This window comes from Zosterops lateralis (assembly GCF_965231275.1).
Source record: "Zosterops lateralis genome assembly, chromosome: 4".
NCBI classification, from domain to species: domain Eukaryota; kingdom Metazoa; phylum Chordata; class Aves; order Passeriformes; family Zosteropidae; genus Zosterops; species Zosterops lateralis.
The window spans coordinates 11,438,195-11,458,350 of NC_139765.1; the positions used below are offsets into that span (position 1 = coordinate 11,438,195).

General features: G+C 38.8%; 1 protein-coding gene across 7 annotated transcripts in view; it reads left to right on the plus strand.

Moving 5' to 3' along the window:
- EPS8 (EGFR pathway substrate 8, signaling adaptor) overlaps nucleotides 1-20,156 on the plus strand; it is a 131,664-nt gene that overhangs the window by 67,662 nt on the left and 43,846 nt on the right. For all 7 annotated transcript variants that reach the window (XM_083858820.1, XM_083858822.1, XM_083858818.1 and 4 more), the window contains 2 exons: nucleotides 10,822-10,912; nucleotides 12,869-12,942. In XM_083858820.1, the coding sequence (XP_083714946.1) occupies nucleotides 10,851-10,912; nucleotides 12,869-12,942 (136 nt within the window). In that variant the 5' untranslated portion in view covers nucleotides 10,822-10,850. The remainder of the gene's footprint in view (nucleotides 1-10,821; nucleotides 10,913-12,868; nucleotides 12,943-20,156) is intronic.

Below are 20,156 nucleotides of genomic sequence, written 5' to 3' on the forward strand. Positions count from 1 at the left end.
CTCCATGAGGGTCATTTCTGCAAGATCCCATGGACTGGGCAGTAAACTTGAAACATAAAAGCCTAATTATTTAACCTTTCTGAGGTCCGTAGGAGGGTGACCTGAAGGAAGATTTTAGATTAGTGCTCTTAAGTAATGTGTAAGATCACAAGAATCACATCTAGAACAGTTCTTGCAGAGGTTGGATGGCAGAGTCAAATTTTCCCAGCCTCACCTGTCATTCCTCCAGCCAGGAAAGGATCAAAAAGCATTCCCTCATATGGCTTTTTAGCTCCTTCTCTTTCTCCTTTCCACCTTCCCACCCACACTTGCTTCACACATATTTACTTCTAACAAAAGCACCAGCTGAAGAACAATAAATTCATGTTCGGAAGGATGTTTGAAAATTATCTTCCTTCAAAACCTGTGGGAGCTTTCCAAAAAGTATAGCTCCACTGGGTTTTCCTGAGGGCAAGGTGTCTCTGGCTTCTGTCACACACTGACATCAGTTTTAAGAAAAATTGACATTAAAAATGCCTCAGAAAATGTTTTCTATTGAATGAATGAGTAAATTGCAATAAAATAACTGTTGTGGTATTTCATAATCCCCTTCTAGTGACAATTTGTTAATTTTGGCTTGGTAACCATCAATGACAAATTCCTAGGGAAAATTTTCTTGTGGAATTCAAACTCATTTGAGGTAATTGCAGCAGAAACCATTTGGTGGTGATTATGATTTACCATTTATAAAGGTTTCCAATTTTGTCATCCTTAATCACTGGATGTTTGCTGGAAACCAAATATGTGATTATAAAGGCATTAAAATTTTTAAAAAGTTATATATCCTTTTACTTCTGAAAGTCAAGACTGTAAACTTGCCAAGCCTGAGCACAGCAGAGACTGCTTTTGAAAATGTGAATCTGTGAATTGAGTTGGAAACTAATCATATTTATCTATTTGATTCAGGTAATTTAAAACAAAACAGAACCTCAAAACCAGTTGCTGAATATATGTCCCCGGAATGGAAATACACATAGAGGAAGGGTTTGGCCCAGATTAATGGATGAGAAAATTGTATCTGTACAGTAAAGCTTAAATGACTGCAACTAGAAAACCAGAGATGTGGAACACCAAAAGCTTAATTCTTATTTTCCCCCCATAAACTGTGGGATCTGCTATTGTTCAGCCTATTTTCTTCCAGGAAACAATTGCTGAGTTACATAAGTGCACTGTAAATACTGTGGCAGGGTGTGACTTCAGTCAGCTGTGACCTCAGTTCAGTGAGTTCTTTTACACTTGACTCACTTTGTGCTGAATAATCCCAGCCCCGACCTGGGGCCAATTGCTTGTGCTCAGATGTTTGAGATAAAGCTTTTTGTTCACTCACTGAATTGCAATATATTCCTTTTGCAAACAAAAAAAAGAATTGATGCTCAACTTTTCTGGTGACCCCAACAAACCTCTCCAGCTGATGTTGGGATGCAGGTGAGTTATTTTGTGCCTGAAAAGTGCTGAGAGCTGGGCAGACCATGCTCAAGGTCACACATCCTCCTGCACAGTCATATGCCTGTTTTTAACCTCAGGTGAGGGGGAGCTGTCCCTGAGGTTTATTGTTTCAGATTCATGCTTTCAGAAGGAAAAACCATCAAGGAAATGCTGTGTTTGACTTCACTCTTCTGTGCAAGCAAACAAGTCATGCAGCTCTTTTCATATCTCTACTTTATTCTGCTGTGGAGTAGGAAACAATTTTGGGTTCCTTGATTGGTGTCAAGGAGGTATTTCAAGTAGAAAGGAAAAAAATGAAAAGTAATGTTCACTTGAAAGATAATTCTCCCAGTGTGTATTCTTCAGTGAAAACAAAATAATTGTGGTTTTTGACTGTATTAAATTGAACATCTCAGTTGATCCAGTCCGGCTCCTTCTTTTTTTAATTGATGGGAAAATGGAACAAATCTGGTTTTTGTAAAAGTCAGTGACTGCTGCTCCTAGGGTTTAAAATAGCTTATAGGGCTTATATAACTTATCCTCCAATTTTATTTAAAAATTAATTGGCTTTCCCTGCCTTTTCTCTCTTCTGCCTCATTTTCAGAGTCCCCGTGGATTTGTTATCATGTGGACACTGGGTATCTAGGCCCCTTCTCATGGTGTCTCCTCCTAGTAATGAAAAATACAACAGGTAGTGATCTGGATGGCAACTCAGGAGCAGCAGCTTCTCCTCTAGATTCAAGACAAAGTAGTTTTTGCAGGCCCCCAGAGTTTGAAAAAAATAAGATTCCTGTAATACTGGGCAGGTTTTAAAGAAAAGACAGTTCTCTGCTGAAAGTGTCCTGTGAAGCAGCTTCAGTCAAACCTCTGTGCTGCTGTAGAGCCCAGGTTTGACTCACAGCTCTTGCCATTGTTGCTGCTATTCACTACAGCCTCACAACCACATGTCTTTGAGAAGAAATTCAACTTCTTATGTGCTTTATGTGCCCATGACAAGTGAAAACCTGGTCCCTTTTAGGAGGCTTGCTGACTAGATTTGGAATTAATTCAAATACTTCCCAGGAATCAGGTGTTAATTTAATATTTTCATATACATATGATGTTGCAAGTACCTTGACGATAATAGGGGAATATTTTAAATTACTCATGAGAGTATGAATACTCTGCTGACTTTTCTGGCATTAAAAATTTGTTTAATCCCCAAAACTTTTATTGGTGATGTTTGATTTAGATTGTGTTACCTAAAAGTTTTGCATATCAGTCTTGTGAAACCTTGTTTGCACATTATTTGAGTTAGGGAAGTGTGAAGACTTAGTCAACATCATTAGAATAGTATGTGCTTATTTATTAAGTTTAATTTTCAAACTTATAGTTGCTCTTGAGCTCCACTGTGAGCTCAGCCTTGTTGCTGATTTGTTGTTGTCTGATCAATAACTTTTCAATGGTACCAATTTGTTCCCCTTTATTAAACAGCTTTTTTTGTTTGTTTGTTTTCACTGAACTGCACGGAAACTGCCTTTTAATTTTTTTTTTTTTTTTTTTTTTTTTTTTTTTTTTTTTTTTTTTTTTTTTTTTTTTTTGAGGGGGGTACTATATAGAAAATCTAAATCTCACAGTAAGACACAGAGCATAAATTCTTGCCATAATCAAGTTTGAGGCCTTCCAGATTCATGTTAGCTTGCATTCAGAGCACTTTACTGGTGAAAGAACGGAAGATTCAATAAACAAAGCTAAATCATCAAGGAATGCCTTCAGTGGGTGGTCCACAATGGTTTAGAGCCTGAGTGTTTGAGATCATCAGGAAGCCAGTGGATATTGCTCCTACTCAACTTTATCTTAACTCAAAATTGCAACCTGCTACAGACAGAGAAATTGGTTCTCTATGTAGAGTAGCTGAGGGACTTCAATAACTTCACCAAAACTGAAAAATTAAATTTGTGAAAAGAGAAACGAAATCTTGCCACATTTCTATTAAGCCAAATTAGAGGGGTATTGAAGAGTGTTCCTGTCTTTTTTCCCCTCCTCCTCCTCCTCCTCCTCCTCCTCCTCCTCCTCCTCCTCCTCCTCCTCCTCCTCCTCCATGTTATTTTTTATAGTCTGGTTGGAGTATGTCATTATATGGTTTCAGTTCAGCTTTTGTTATGAGCTGTGCCACGCCAGTTTTAATATTGTCCCTGTGTCATGGCATAGTTATTAACTGGCTAATAAATGTGGATGGATGGTTAAGCCAGTTTCATTTGGGCAACTTGCAGCAGTTTTTTAGCTATGTTGGAAGTTCTTTCATTTTTTGACCATAATGAGAGGAAAACTTTATCTAAGCACCTAAAGACATTATCTTACTAACCTTTTTATACTCTAGAAGTTTCTAGAAGTTGCCATTTCTATAATGATGGCTTTAAAGTTGGCTGTATACTGCAGACTGACTTTCAAAATAGTGTCTGGAGTGCCCTCTTTTGAAATCTAATGATGTCATTTGAAGTATGGTGTATCAAAGAATAAAAGGGAATAAGGAGGAAAAAAAAAAAAGGGAGTATGAAGAAGAGAAGTACAGCTGTGGTTTCTGTGTTGGGTCAGCAGAATTCACCAGGCAGCAGCTTCGAGGCAGTTTTGGTTTCATTAAAAAAATTAAAATTAAAAAAAAAAAAAAAAAAAAAAAAAAAAAAAAAAAAAAGGCAAACAACAAACCCACCAAAAACCCAAAGCAGAACGAATTTCAGTACATCTCTCTTCAAGTGGAGGTACTGAGTGTTTTGTCGCTGCCATGCTGGAATTGGGATTTATTGGGATTTATGAGTAAATTGAGATTTATTTAGAGCTCACTACTCTAGTTGACATAGACTAACCAAAAGTACTGATTTTTATGGTACATTATAATCCCTTTTTTCTACTTTCCTCTACAAATTCCCTCACATGCCATGGACTCCTTCCTCTTTAGACTGCCCTGTATGTGTGGAAGGTTTTTTGTTTGGATTTTTGGGGTGTTTTTTTTATCCTTTCTTTTTTCTTTTATACAAGATATTCCAGCTGTGGTGATACATTCTGCAAGGGCTACATAATGGTCTTGATCTTGGTAATTAATACTCACATTGCTTTAGATGAGGTGGTTAATTCTCTAATTAAAAATAGCAGTGAGTGGTGGCTTCAGTGCTTGGCATATTTATTAATGTTCCTTTGTTGCAATGGGGATTTTAAGTCTTTGAAGCTTTTGTCTCTGTAAAGCTGTTTTATTTTCTTTCAATATGGTTAATTATAAATCATAGCCCAGACCTGAGTGAAAGGGATGGAAATAGGTTGCCATGCCAGAATAAGAACCTGTTTCCAAGCAGGGTCTTTATTAGTGTGGTAATAATAAGGGTGAAGTCCGTGAACATGAGCTATCTGAAGTTTATTCATTCTGTTCTTCCTGTTGCTCTTTGTATTTCTCCCCTTTCTCAAAATAAAAGATAGCTATCTTAATTGTATTGTTAGAATATTTCTTTAACAGTGAATCACTGGAAATATATTATAGTAGGAAAAAGGAGACTTCCAGGGCATTTCTTATCTTGTTAGTTTTTCCCAATGGAAATCTTCTCTTTTAGCTGGCAATTACTGTTCTGAAGACAGTTCTGTCATTAACGTATTAAATCTGCTTTGGTTGGTAATTACGACAACAAATTTTCTTAATAAATTTATCCCATCCCTCCTGCTGAAAGGAATGGTGCTAATGAATTTAGCATGCTCCTTCCTAGTGAAGGACTCAGGGAAGAGTATGAGATTTCAGAAAGTGTTGGGGAAAGTCAAAACACTTTCTGAGACTGGCAAAACCAGCACAGATCGAGCTTGTCTGCTCTGTTGCACTGTGCAGAAGGGTGTGAATACATTTACAATGCATTTACACTACATTTACAATGCATTTACACACTATGTGTGCCTTGTCATTGTCCCCTGCCTGGACAGAGTTGTATTTTTTTGTCTGTAACTGTCTTTAGTGACACTTCTACCCCTGTGACTCCTTACACAAACAGGTAAGTAATATTGTGGGGTTAAGTTCAGCTTTCTAGAAGGAGTAAAATTCAAGCAGGAGAGGAAGACACATCCAGTACTTTTGTCCTCACTCCCAGGTTTGCTTAGCAGGAATCCCGGTTAGTTAACACTGCACCCAGTGCTAAAACCTAAAACTAGGATGCAACGAAGTGCAGATTTGCATAAACTAAAATGCAAAGTGTAGTTTATGCTAATGGCCATGCTGGACAACTGCTCTGAATGCAGAGAGGTCCTGAAACAGAATTTTCAAAATTATTTTATTGTGGGTATTCTATTAACATGTTTCCCAGTGCTTGGACACAGGAGTGAATATTGCAGTATATACAGCTCAGAAAGCTTCAAAACCCCCCTCATAAATATAGAGTGGCTTGAGAGAGGCCAGGGGAACAGCAGTCACAGTGGTGGGGAATCAAATTCAACTGTTTTGTGTTCAGACTGCAACACATATAGGGCCTGACTTTCAATTTTCTCCATTGATTTTCACCATCATCTTTTCTACCAGCTTTTGGATGCTCCAGCCTGCTTAACAGGAAGCTGAAAACATTACAGGGCAAAGCTGCCAGCTGAATCTGATGGCAGTTTTTCTCAGGGAAATTCTGGTATCAGTGCACTGAGGATGGAAAATCCCCAGGGATCATTTCAGAAGTATTACTTACTTATGCATTCATGTGCATTTTGGTGTTTATCTCGAGGCAAGATGTCCAACAACCAGCAGAACTCATATTTGCTCTTGGTTGTGCTCTGAAGCGAGTCCCAAAGCAGAGGGCAGCAGCAGCAACATTTCATCTGGCTCCACAGGATGTGTTTCTGTCAGGAGTGTCCCATTTGTAAAATCTGTGGCTGGAGTGAAGATACAAATAGGAGAGTAATGGGTCAGAACAACAAGGTAGACACGAGGAGATACTGCTGAAAAATTTAGCACGAGTAGGGAGAGTGTGTGTGGGTGAAGAGGATGAGGTTTGAGAAGAAACAGATGAAAAATGGCAAGTCACACAGCAAGTTAAACAGTTTTTTGTACATTCTGTAGGTCAGCAGTGCTGAATACTGTGGGATAGCAGCAAGAGGCATTTTTACTGAATGTCCAGTGAGCTATGAACACATGGATTTTTTTTTTTTTTTTGGTCCTTCTGTAATACTTTTAAAAGGGGAAGGGTGGAGGGAGAGTGTCCTTATTTGACATTGCTGTATTCTCTAGGGAATAGTGTTGCATTGCAATAGTCCTCTGCTTTTTGTTTAGGCTGGGGTTACAGTCTGTGCTCTGGCTGGGGGAGAAGTTTGGGAGGGTTTGGGGGATATGTGGTAACAATGACATTTTCTTAACCAGCAGACAATAATCATTCCAGGCATTATTGGCTTTCCTCCTCCTTCCTGTGCTTCCTTTTCTCCTTAACCCTTCCTCCTCCATAATTTCTAAAATATCCATGTCATTAAGTTGTTTCTCTTTTGTTTCCATATCATGTTGTAATCTTGGTGGGATTGGTCACTTCAGGATGAGTGGAAAAGAGCACCAGGCTCTAGAACATCTAATTTTCTCTAATGATACAGCTCTGCCTTTCTAGGAAAGGTGTTTTGGTTTTACTTTTTTAAATAGACTGGGGGATTTTGTTACTTTCAAACTCCTATTAGGAAATTATGTGGCAGGACATGCGAGTTATTGATCTGCCACATAAATTGCATTGTTTTTAAAGGCTGCCATGCTACACCATGGGGAAGACAAAGAGTATTCTTGCATTTTGACATTTTTTAAAATATGAGTATTTATGAATGATAAAATCATATATACTGGCAGGATCACCACCTGTAACTGCTGGCCAGTGAAGAACAAAAATGCATCTGTCTCAGAAATGGGTTCTCTGTTATAAAGGCTGGACCTTTGTCATTTACAGAGCTGCTGACTAACAGTATCTCTTCAAAAATAAAGCTGATTGCAGCAGGGAATTTGTGGATTTTGTGAATAGGTGGATTTTGTTGTTGTTGAGACAATTTTGTGGATTTTATGTTTTTTCAAAATATAATATTTGTAGCTATTTTTGACTGATATTAATTACGTATTTTTAAAAAAACTTAAGGATAAATACCATTATATTTGTTTTATTAATAATTATTTTCGTATCTATTTTATTATTATTCTTTAATTCTGGAAATCTTACTTAGCTTTCTTGGTTAAAAATATTTCTTTTTCAGAACAGGCATGATTTATTTTTTTTTTTTTTCGGGACCCTGAGCCATGACCCTTTTTGGTCATATTCACAAGTAAACTGTTGATACTTCAGGCCTAATTGAAGAGGGATTGTACAGTTAATTGTGAAGGATGTTTATTTTGAAGTCTAGGACACCAGCATAGGTTGGGCTGAGGTGAAAGGGAAGTGGAATTTATTAATCGACTCTTGGTTGACAATGGCTTTGCAGTGTGCAGGGGGTGACTTTTGCTATAGGACTGACTGGTTATAAGAGATGAAAGAGCATTTGAGATGAGAAATGCAGCAGAGAAAGCTGTACAAGGGAATAATAAAGCACTGCACATACTGTTACCCTTTCGCGATTTTTCACTTTTCTTCATCACACACTTAATTAAAAAGAAAAACAAAGAGTTTTCCTTTTTTTTTTTTTTTTTTTTTTTCCATTTAGGTTGAATGAGATCAAATTGTCTGATAATTTAATTTTGGGGAGCCACGAGTAGCTTTTTGATGCTGTTATAAATATTTGAACTAATTATAAATAATTAAGGTAAAGGGTTTGTTTGTATTCACATTCAAGAGGTTTCTTGAACCAAGTGACAGAAACATTGCATGAAATTGCAATGGCACGTCAAGTTGCTGTTCTGGCATTTCAAAAGCACTGGGAAATTGCATGAGAGACAGGAAATATTGTTGGCTTTACTCAACTATCTAATAGCAAGTGGTGTTTGGTTTGCATATCAGCTAAAGCTGACTAAAACTTTTGCTTGGCAGAACAAGCTGCTTGCCTTTTTTTTTTTAATAGTCAAAATTTTTGACTTCAGCTTTTCAGTATCTCTTCATTCAAAATATAATTCTGAAGCTTTTTGTATTTAAATGGTGTTGTGCCATTGTGCCAGTGGGCAAGTATTTAGTCATGAGAGATGGTTTCTTTCCCCAGTGTGAAAATCTGCTGTTCAGCTTTCTTTCTGCTTTCAAACTCAGAGTGTCATGCTGACTTCAAAGGCTGGAGCTTGAAATTCTAATATATTACATTCCTTCTACTTAAAATATCTGGCTCACCACCTCCATAAAATTGAGTGAATACAAATACAAACCAAGTATTTGTCAGATTAAGATGTCAGAGCAGTGGAATTATTCTGAGAGTTTTAACCAAAGGGGTTTTTTTCCCCCAGATCTCACTTTAAGGCAGATAGCTGCAGAATTTGTTATAAATAGGCCTATGAAAAAGACTACAAATCATAAAAGATTGTGACAAATAGAATTACTAATTAAGTGCTACCTTAAACAGAGTGTGGATGGAAAGTAAAGTGGGGATACCAAAGAGCAGGCGACATAACTGGTGTGTTTTGGATGTGGTGCCTCTTCAGGAGGTAATCACTGGGTAAACTATGAATCAGAGCAGCAAATTGAGCGTGGTTACAGATGATAAGAATTAAAAGCTGATAGGGAAGTGTTAAAGAGCTCAGTGGCAGCCTGAGCTGGGGAGGAGCACTCCGAGCTGCTCTGGTCCAGGCAGTGGCTGGAACGGAATAGGGAGTGCACAGTGAGCTGGCAAATTCTGCTGAGAAAATGAATGGTTGTATCCTTTTAAGTCATGGGACAGTTTCAGGATGCTTCCCAAAGGTTGTAATTGCTAATGAATTGAGCAGCACTCAGCACGGGTAGTAATTTAATGGAGACAGCTGCTAAGGACTGCACTCCATAAAAAGAATCTTAGAGCAGCCAAACTGCCTGCCAGCTTGGATGTGTGATGTATCTCTGGGGCAAAATGTGCTTGTATCACTAAAGAGGTTCTGCAAGGAGCAAAGATTTCAAAGAAAATCAAAGAAACTAAAAAAGAACAAAACTAGATAAATACTAAGCCAATTTAGCAAATATGTAGCCATTAAAAGCACCACCCACCCTTCCCCATGATTTCACTTGGCTTGTCAAATACACCTCTGCTCTAGTTAGTTTTGCTAACTGCATCTGAGGCAGCAGGTGCCAGGTGTTCCTCAGGTATAAAATCTCTGTTCTCAGCACAGACCAGCAGCTTGTGTGTCTCTGGAAGTGAGTGGTGGATTTAGGGTTATGCACAGATTTTGATTGTTTTTTCGCATGGGAGAAGGAAGTACCAGAATATGTGTGGACACTCAGGAGGTGCTGGAAGGTCAAAAAGCTGCTGCTCCTTTGTAAAACAGGAGAAGAACAGTTCATGTGAGCAGTGAGCTGACTCAGGGCCTCAAAAGATAAGCTGGCTGCAAGGCAGCTCTAGAGCAAACAGAGCAGGTTGTGCTTACTTTGGAAACCAAGCTTTTGCAGGTACAAATTTGATCTGATATACTTCTGACTGTTCTGCAGGTATGACTGAAATGTAGAGAAATATTCAAATTTGTATCGTTCACATATATATGTAAATGAAAGGATATTTGCCCATGGTAAATTTGAATATGAAAGGGTTATGAAAGTCACATTGCAGAGCGTGTTTTAGCTTCAGTGGACATCTTATTAAAGGGAGGTTTTTTTTTTTTTTAATTGTTTTATCATGGGCTTCTCAGCCCTGCTTTTATAGGAAAGGTTTCATTTGGCATGCCAAACTTTCAGGATGTTAAACACTGCTTAACACAGAGATACACAAAAAGTTTTCTTAAGTACCAAAATAGCTAGCCACATTTCCTTTTGTGCTAACAATTGTGCTTTAATTTGATAATGCATCTTTCTAACAATTTAGCTGATATGTTTAATAGAAAAATGCATCAAAAAGTCATTTCAAAAGTTGCATTTGAAAGAAATGAATTGAGGGTTGAAACCAAGCCTGCTTGAGTAATAAAGTTGCCATTGGGAACATTTTGTTCCCTCTTGCAGTCGATGTTGTTCTTTGTTTAGTGAGCCTTTTATTTCTACAGCTATTCCTAAAGACCATTGTACCAAAAATAATAGCTTTGTTCACTAAATTATAAATTATTTGAAGCAATAACTATCAAATTGCTACTGGGAAAAGTTCCACAGCAGGTCTTCGAGGCATCACTGGGATGCAGTTAATAACAACTGAACTTGTTGGTGCAATTTCGTTCCTATTTCAACTACAATTTTGTCATTAGGTTTGTATTACATTTATGTTAAACCTTCATCTTTTAGGAGACTTCACTTCATGTGCTGTTGTTTCTTTTTCTAGGTTGTTTCTCCCAGTGAGTGACGGTGAGAATGAATGGACACATATCAAACACCCCTCCTGGTGGATATGGAAGTTACTTCCCTCAAATGAAGTAAGGTTATGCCTTTGACTTGCCTTTTCTGGACAAAATAGTGTTGTACTTCCTTCTTTAGGCTTTCATTTCAGGCAGAGCTATAATTAGTAGGTGCCACTGGAATTCTAAAATGGCTTTTTCTGTGGAAGAGTGAGGGGTTTGCAAATGGCAGAAGCAAAGTGACAGATCTCATCAGACTGATTTTTGTGTTAGCATAAGGGTGTCTTGGTTTAGACAGACACGTGTCTGCCAGGGAAAGCTGGAGCTCCCCTTGGAATGGAGAATGTAAACTCCCTCCCTCCAAATTATTATAATTTTGAAATTAAGGGGGCTTTCAGGCAAAGATATGGGAATAGGAAAAACAGTTTTTCACTAGGAATATTAAAAAAACCCAAGTGTAGTAGTACAATAAACCCCCCTAAAACAACACAAAAACCCCTAAGCAAACAAAAAAAATCTTAGAAACACTGACGGAGTCAGAATGTGACCTGACACCCTGCTGGTCAGGGTGTTGGGAGCAGTCCAGATAAATCCTCCTGGAGTGACAGCTGTGGTTCTGTTGGAGTAGAGATGATCCTGTAGAAGGGTCCAGTGGTGGCAAGGTGGGTCCAGTCTTCCTCCTCTGGGAATCCAGTGTAAACAGGCTGTCCTGGTGTTCTGAATCTCAGGTTTTATCCAGGTAGGAATGCTCGGCTCCTCCCACTGGGTGGAGCATCTCCCACTGGGATGTTGTAGTTTTATCAGTCATGCAGTGAGCCTCGATGGCCCATTAACAGCAGATACCTCCCTGGGGTATCCTCTCTCCCTGGGAGGGAAGGTGGACTGTGGAAGCCCTTATAACACTGCCCCACCTGGTTTTAACAGCCAGCCCATTAACAGAAGACACCCACCCCCTCCCCTCCCCCAGAGTCACGAGATAAAGAAAAACCTCTTCAACTGGTTTCAACAGATGGGGAATAGAATACATCTTGCATTGCAACCCAAGACAAAGGGTTGCAAAAACCCAGGACTCTTAGTGCATGGACTCATCTGGAGCAGGAAAATAAATTGCTGTAGCCATAACATCCTTATTATGTTACTCAGAGAGGTCTTTGTGTGCTGGAGATGTTTAAGGTTAGCTCTGAGTGAATGTGTTTTTATGCATAAAAGATGAGCCTGCCTCTCCCATCTGTGAGAACAGACTGATTCCCAGTAAACAGAACTGAGCAACTGCCACCTGAAAGTGTTACCTTGCCTACGATGAGAGGATGATCCCTGTATCAGGAGCATGGCACTAGACTTACAACATTAATGAGAATTTACCTATCTGATGCCAAGTAATACTTATTCCTGTGTGGAGCAGAATATGTATGGTGTTTTTTGCTTTTCATATGATTATCCCTTTAAGGTGAATTCACATATCACTCATTCTTTAAACACTTGTAGTCATATTGCCTTTTCATTTGTGTAAGACAACGACAGTCGTTTGACTTTTTCACTAAAAGCAGTTATATTTATAAAAGCAACCAACATTTGTGTACACAGGAAAAAAAAAACCCAAATCCTACCCAATTCTTTGGTATAGTCATTATTATTGTTATTGTTGTTATTAGCATTATTATAACTGTGCAGTGAAGATTGTTACTTGAGTAAGGTGGTATTTATTTCTATACCACACACCAGTTGTGCATGATGTTGTATTAATGCAATAAAAAAGAGCCCAGAAAGGCCTGCAGCCCAAATGAAACATTCTCCCTTATATTTATGTGTGGAACAAATATCCAGTATTATGTACTTTATATGTATACATAAATACTAAATATTTAAATAATATTAAATAAATATTAAATAATACATGTATTATATTTTATGTAAAATATTCCTCTGTTACTAATGCTGTAGGTATGTGTAGTCCTATGTAAGGGGAAGAGTTTTTTTTCCCAGTGCTTGGCAAATACATCTGTACAGAAGATAATCAGAAATGTTTTCTTCCAGTGGCTATGGCTCCCCAACGTTTGCTCAGGCAGAGAGGGAGCAGAATTCAAGAACAAGTGCAAAAGCTCTCTATGGTAAGGTGGCAAAAACTCTCTGAACTTCTTTGCTAAATTGCTGTTTAAATAAATTATGTTATAAATTGACTATTTATAAAGTTATTATATTATAAAGTGATATATTATCTTACAAAGTGATTGTGATGTTGTGGTGGAAATATTTTACATATATTAATCTGAAAGTGTATGTACATACACATGGGTGTGTCTGTTAACTAAACTAAAAAACAAAGTGGTTTTATTCCTACTAAAGCTAACTAGAAAATGCTCAGTTTACTATGCAGAAAGCTCCCACCTGCTCATTTTTCAGGCAGCATTCATCACAAATGTCAGAGTGATCCTATAGTTAAGGTATGCACCAGGGAGAAGGCATTCAAGGGTTTAGCTGTGCTGTGGCTTTTGTTTCTCCTGTACCTCCCTCTGCCTCCCCAGCTTCATCCCCTGCTAGCAGAAAAGCCACTTACAATATTCTTCTTTTTTGACACAAGGATTTAATGGAAATGAGAGTTGGTGTGACAGATTTGGAGCCCCACGTGGCGTGCTGTTTTCAGCAGGCTCTGTGGCTGTCAGATGTGATGTTACAAATGCCTGAACGTTGTTGCACTCACCAACTACAAATGCTCGTGTTTGTCTTGGCTGTGCACACTACTCCAGCCTAACTCCAAATCACTGTGGAGGAGAAATGTAGTCGTGTTGCTTGCCAGCCAAATTGCACCATTTTCAGGTCATCCTCCTCCACTATGGATACATCCCACTGATAGCTGTGCTGGTGATGGAAATAGAAGCAGCAGTGAGGCTGTGAGAAGTTCTGCTTTGTAAATCTGTGCCTGTTGCTAAATGCTCTTTTGAAAGTCAGCACAACTGATGAGACTGGAAGGACAAAGCTTTCTCTGAGAACCTGGTCCTGTGCTGGACCCCTCAGACATCAGCCAGCTCTCCCTCTTTGCAGGTTAACCAGCTGGAAAGAGCAATGGCCAATAATCACAATATCCCAAGCAGTAACCTTTTCTCCCTCCTGTTTTGAGTGGAGCGATGACTGGGAGTGAGCTCAGAGTTTAGGGGAGTGATGGCGATGCCTTAAGTTTTAGCTTTCATGTTTTCAGATTCTGTGCTGCCCAGGGGTGCAGTTCTGAGCCTCACATTCAGTGTCACTCAGCTCTCTTCACAGAGTAGGGAGACGAAACAAATCCTTTTCCTGCTCAAGACCAAGGACAACTTTCAGGCTCAAAAGCATAAAAAATGGTGGACTGAAGAGAGAAAACAAGAAGGATGGAATTTCATAATCTGAAGCTGTAATTGGACAATTAAACATGCAAGTGGACCAAAACTTATAAAAGTGTGAGATCTTGTGACTGGTTGTCCATTTTGTCACTGTTTCAAGTCCACTTTGGGTGTAGCCCTGGCCAGGCCCTGTCCTGCCCAAGGTGCACCCTAAAGGCCTTTCAATAAATCCCTACTTTATTCTCCAGCTCTGTCCAGTCTCTGTTTCAGATAAGCCTTCCCAAGGCATCAGTGGCAGCACGTTTTGGAATCTTAGAATCATTTTAGGTTGCAAAAGAACTTTAAGATCATGGAGTCCAGCCATTAACCCAGCACTGCTAAGACCACCACTGAACCATGTCCCCAAATGCCTCACAAACACATCTTCTAAACATGCCCAGGGTTATGATCCAAACATATTCCAGTACTTGACAACTCTTTTGCTGAAAACATTTTTCCCAAAATTCAACCTAAACATGGTACCACAAGTGAATCATTCTGAGTTTGTTTTAGTGCTGTGCTACAAAAGTCAGGTTCTTGACATGGTGCTGAAGGCAGGAACTGAAACTGAGGAAAATCCTGAGCTGATCATTTTAAAGAGAGATTTCTGCATCCTGTATGGGTTCACTCAACAAACTGATTGCAAGTGTTGACAGAAATAGTAGGTGACAACAGAAACCAGCAAGAGACATTGCTAAAAACTCTTAGATTATTTCTTTATGAGATGCTGTGAGAGTGTTGTGATTCCTTTTTCAATTTATGTTATCATCATAGTTTTTCAGGAGTACATGGTTTAAATAGCATGGCAGTATCAGTGTCTTAACTGTGTCCTTTAATCTTTGTGGGCTTTTAAAATATCTCTCTGAGCTTTTTCATATCAAATGTGATGAGATGATCATGTGTCAGGAGAAGATGGGGACAAGTGAGTAAATTTGATGTATATAATGGTATTTTTTTACTTCCAAAGTATTTATCTGAAATCAGGAGCTAATTGAAAATGCTTGCCATTGAAAATGCTGTGTGGTGGCTCCTGTAAAGTGAATTGTTGTCCTTGGTTCACTTCTGTTGCTGGTAGATATATCACAAAACTTCAGTTGCAGTTGCCAGAAACCAAATGAAGTAGAAGAATAAATTATTCTGGAGCTCCAAGTGGATATGTGTTGGCACAGCTTTTAGAGTGGGGTTTGCACATTTTACTACTTCTGCTCTGTTCTATACATATAAAGAACCAGGCTGTCGCTATCACCACATACATGAGCTGGCGAGAACAAGGAAAACACCTAAAATCTTTTTCAGATTCAGGGCAATTATAATTTTCTAATTTTTAGGAGCTAAGTTACTATTCTGCTGCATTCCACATGTGCCTCTTCTTCCTCTGTGATGTTAAATGTTTTGTGCATACTGCCCAAACAGGGTGGAAAGCAGCTGAAAGCTGTTAAAATGTGTTGGAAACACTCATTACAAAGTATTGTATTTAAAATTAATAACTAACTAAGTTATTTTGAGATTCATGAGACTGAAATCCTGTAAAGCAGGATAAAGCTGTCTTAGCTTTCTTTTTATATCTTGTTGCGTACATATATTTTAAATGTATATTTTATATTATTTAGGTTAATCCAGAAAGCTCATGGTTTTAATAGACTCAGTTATATTGGAAAAAAATATATGTAATTTTACTGTAAAAGTAAAATGCACTCTGTTTTTATTTATTTTATTAAAATATGGCAAAGTGTTGTTAGCAGCACACTTTGCCCATGAAAATACTCCCTCTCTTGGAAAACTTGAGAGTCAGTTGGGTCTAAGCCACCTACTGCTGACTACCAACAAGTGAAATGGTCCCTGGGCTTCTAAGTGACCACTTGACCTTGAATTCAATTTCTTCCAAGCACTGTAAAGACTAAATTAAAATAAACATTATTATTATTACTATTGTTATTATTACTGGTATAATTATTTTAATTATTACTTATTATAACTTATTATCATTATTATTATCATTATAATGACTTATTATTACTTATTCCTTATTGTTATACGTGTGTATGTTTATGCATATACACAGGCATGTTTATGTCCTGGCATGAAGTTTATGTCTTAGATGTCATTGCTGAGGTGATTCATGATTATTCAGCCCTTCAGTGGCCAGACAGAAGGTTGGCTGTGGTGCTGTGGGAAAGGAGGCTGGAATATTATTGATGTTACCAGGAGTTCAGCTAAAAACCGGACCAGAGCCATCACTATCTCTGATAGTGAAAACTTCCTTGCAATTGCCTTTTTTTCCTGTATCTAATAACCCCTTTGTTTTCACTCATTCCCTTCCTGAAATGAGCTGTTTTCTATTTGCATGACAAACCTCTCTCTGACCCGCCAGGGAAGGTGCTCTCTGCACATCTTTATGGGGTTTATTTCATCATTTGCTTCCCAGTTTTTCCATCTGAAACGGGTTTTGGCTCCTGCTGTCATCTGTTGTTCCAGCCTTGGCTCCTCCATCTGTCCTGAGCAGTTCTGCCTGTGAGGAGACAAGCAGCAGTCTCAGGGCTGTGCTGGGGCTTTGCCAGCCAGTGACACAACCAGGAGCAGGAGGAATGAACCAGGAGCTTACTCCAAATTGTCAGATAAGTGTACAGCACAGAACTGAGAGATGCTGCTGAAATTGTCTTCACACGGCACATTAGGAAAGACTTGAGTGTTTTGGGCACTGAGTTTATGCTCTCGTGGCTGTGATTTGGAGCTGGAAGTGAAGTTTTCTGTGTATTTTTGCACTGCCTCATTCAGAGCAAGAGCTGCAGTGTAACAAATTCAAGGAAACCTCAAGCAGGTAACTGAGTGCACTGAAAGAAGCCATCTACATAACATGCTAGTGGTGTTTTGAATCTCAAATTACTTTGACAATTGACTTCTAAACAATGCACTTCCTTTGACAGCTAATTCCACACAGCCATCAGAGAGAAGCTTCTGGCATAAATCTCTGAAAGTGATAGTGTTTGCTCCTCTGAGAAGGAAACGTGTTTTGAACTCAAGTTCTGACCTTTGTCCCCGGATGTTTAGGTCATGTCTCCTGCACTTTGCTCTGACTCAAGCTGATTTTTTTTTTCCAGTTGCCCTGCAAGTCATGTTTAAAGGATATCAACAATCAGTCCAATGCAGATAGATGGTAGTAAATTAAGTGTTGGACTTTTCTGCTTGATATTTTATGCTGCCACTTCAGGATTCATAGAACAGACTGTGAGAGAGACTCTCAATCCATGTCCACGTGGATTACCATCAAATTTCAGAGCAATCTACAGTCCTGTTTATCTGTGTCATGCACTGCCTGGTAGAGTCTTTCACTGGGCTGAAAGGCTTTGGTTAAGAGGTTGCTTTTTGTTTTCTGGTGCTTTGGATGCTTGCAAAAATGGAACTAAAATCAGTAGCTTTCAAACTTTGAAAACAGAAACATGGTCTGTTCCTGATGATTAGTGAATTCAATAATTTCACAAAACATGAATTGCAGTAACATCTGTCCACGTAAGACATCAGGAAGAGTACTAGTTCCTGTGGTTCAATATTCCTGTTCCTCTGGAAGCTTTAGTACCTAGTAGATCTTACATTCAGGACCTGTAAGTGAAATGCTGTGCTGCTTTTCACTTTATTGACTTTGTGTTTTGAGAGATTTTATTTTAATTAAATTCTTCTGCATTGCATTTGCTATAAATTGTGGTTAAGAATTTAACTTAAGTTAAAAAGGATCTGCCATGATCCTCTCTTTTTTTTATTATTTTACCAGAGGAAAAGTCCTTTATGTAAATGGTGTGCATCATATCAGCAGAGTTTGAGCTAACCTGTTACTAAGACTGCCCTGTACTTTAAATGGTGGATGTAAGAGCTGCAATGAGTAGAGTATATAGGGAAAAAACTCTCAATTTTTGATAGTTTTATTCATCTTTTGGTAGTTTGATGTATCATATCTGGAAGTCTCTGTTGTAGTATTTCACTTCAGCTTCAATAGCCTCTTCATGCATGAAAGGACCTGTGAGAGGCTGAGATTGATTGGGAGGATTAGGAGAGTGAAACAGAGCATACAAAACATTATTTTGTTTTCAGTGTCAGGGGTTAACCCCAGCCAGCAACTGAGGACATCCCCATTTGCTTGTTCACTCCCCCTGACTCCTCTCTGCAGCAGAATAGGGGGGAGGATTGGGAGAGAAAAAGCATGAAAAAACCCTGATGTATGAAGAGAAAGATGGCTTAATGGATGAAGGAAAGAACAGGGAGGAAAAGGGACTGAATAAAAGAGATTTACTCACAACCTTCCATAAGCAGAGCAATGCCCAAGCTATCTGGGCAAGGAATCTTTGGAAAGACTACCTGCCAGTTTTATTGCTGAGCAAGGAGATTAACATGGGTTATTATGGGGTAATATGGGACATCCTTTGGGTCAGCTGTCCCAGCTGTGTCCCCTCTCAGCCTCTTGTGCACCCCCAGGCCACTCACTGGGGCAGCAGAACAAGAAACAGAGAAGACTTTGACACCATTCAGCAACAGCTAAGATATCCCTGTGTTAACAGATACAAAATTATCTCCATCCAGAGCACTGCATTCAGCACATCAGCAAATTCTGTTGTTCATTTTCCATAGCAGACCATGTGTTACTTGCATTTTGAAGTTTGTGTGATAAGTAAGGGGATGTTTTAAGGTTTCTGTAAAAGCAGTCAGATTAATGTTGATAGGTAGTAATCTGTCACTTTGATATGTGAAAGAGTTGAAAGCTACATTTCCAGAAGAATGGCAATGGGCAGCTCTGTAGGAAAAGAAAAGTAAGTTTTAGACAGATGAAAAAAAAAGCTGTAAGTCACTTGCTGAGATGTCTCTGACTTGGAAATGGAAACACAGAAGTGCTGTAGGAAGGAGCAGCAGTCCCTGGTGTCATCTGGATAGAGGAGGACAGAGAACAGGTTTGCAGTCTTTTATCAGGTTTTCTAGAAGCTCAAGAGGAGCACTTCAGCAGGAGAGGGTGCAAAGCGTTTGTGTCCTTTCTGATGGCAAGGTGAGAACTTTTGGAGGGTTGTAGGTAGAACCTGGTACAGGAGCCAGCTAGGAGAAAGCAGAGTTTGAAGTTTCATTTTGAGGTACTGGCAAAGACCATGGGACAGGGCATGTGTTCTAGCTGCCAGTCTTTTTATTTCCTTTCCTTTTTAATTTTTTTCTTCCTCTTTCTTTGTGCTATGTTTATGGGGAGAGTATTCTTCCTTCAGTGTGATTCCTGCCAGGCAGTTAAGAAAAGCATATCTCAGGGAGCTGTAAGGGAAAGGAGACACACTTATGAACCACTGGATTGTAAAAAGTTTGAAAAACAAAGGTTGAAGACAAACCCTCCCACAATGGAAGAATTTTGCCTGATGCCAGGATACCTGTTAGAAGATGTATTTTGAAGGGTGAATAATTTCAGGGTGCAGCTGTAGTATCCACCTCCAGATCCTCTTTAGCAGTGTTTCAGTCTCAACTGAAAAGTTCTGTTTTGCTCTAAATGATAACTTGGGTCTCCAGCAGGTTCTAATTCTCATTCCACCTGCATTAAAGAAATAAATTTGTAGATATGAATTGCTCTCAGTGTGGACTCTCAGTTGTTGTGACTCTATTTTTTGTTTATTAACACAAACACTGATTGACTTTTGTTAAATATAAATTTGATTAAAGTTGTTGTTAATTACAATGTAATAGTAACAAGAACTTTAATCAAATTTGCATTTAATCTCACCATGACAGTGTGTGCTGAACACCTTTGCACCCTGCCTGGCTGAGAGTGTTGTGGTGCTCTGGAGGAGGATCTGTTAATCCGTGCTGCAATTAGTTTTGAAATTCCTGTCTTAACACAGGACAAAACTCATGTGAAGCCTCCTGCAAAATTTACTCCCTGCTTTTTAATTCCTTTGGAGCCTTTACATATGCCAGATTTCTTTGTTTATTTCAAGCAGCTCCAAGTGTTACTGTTT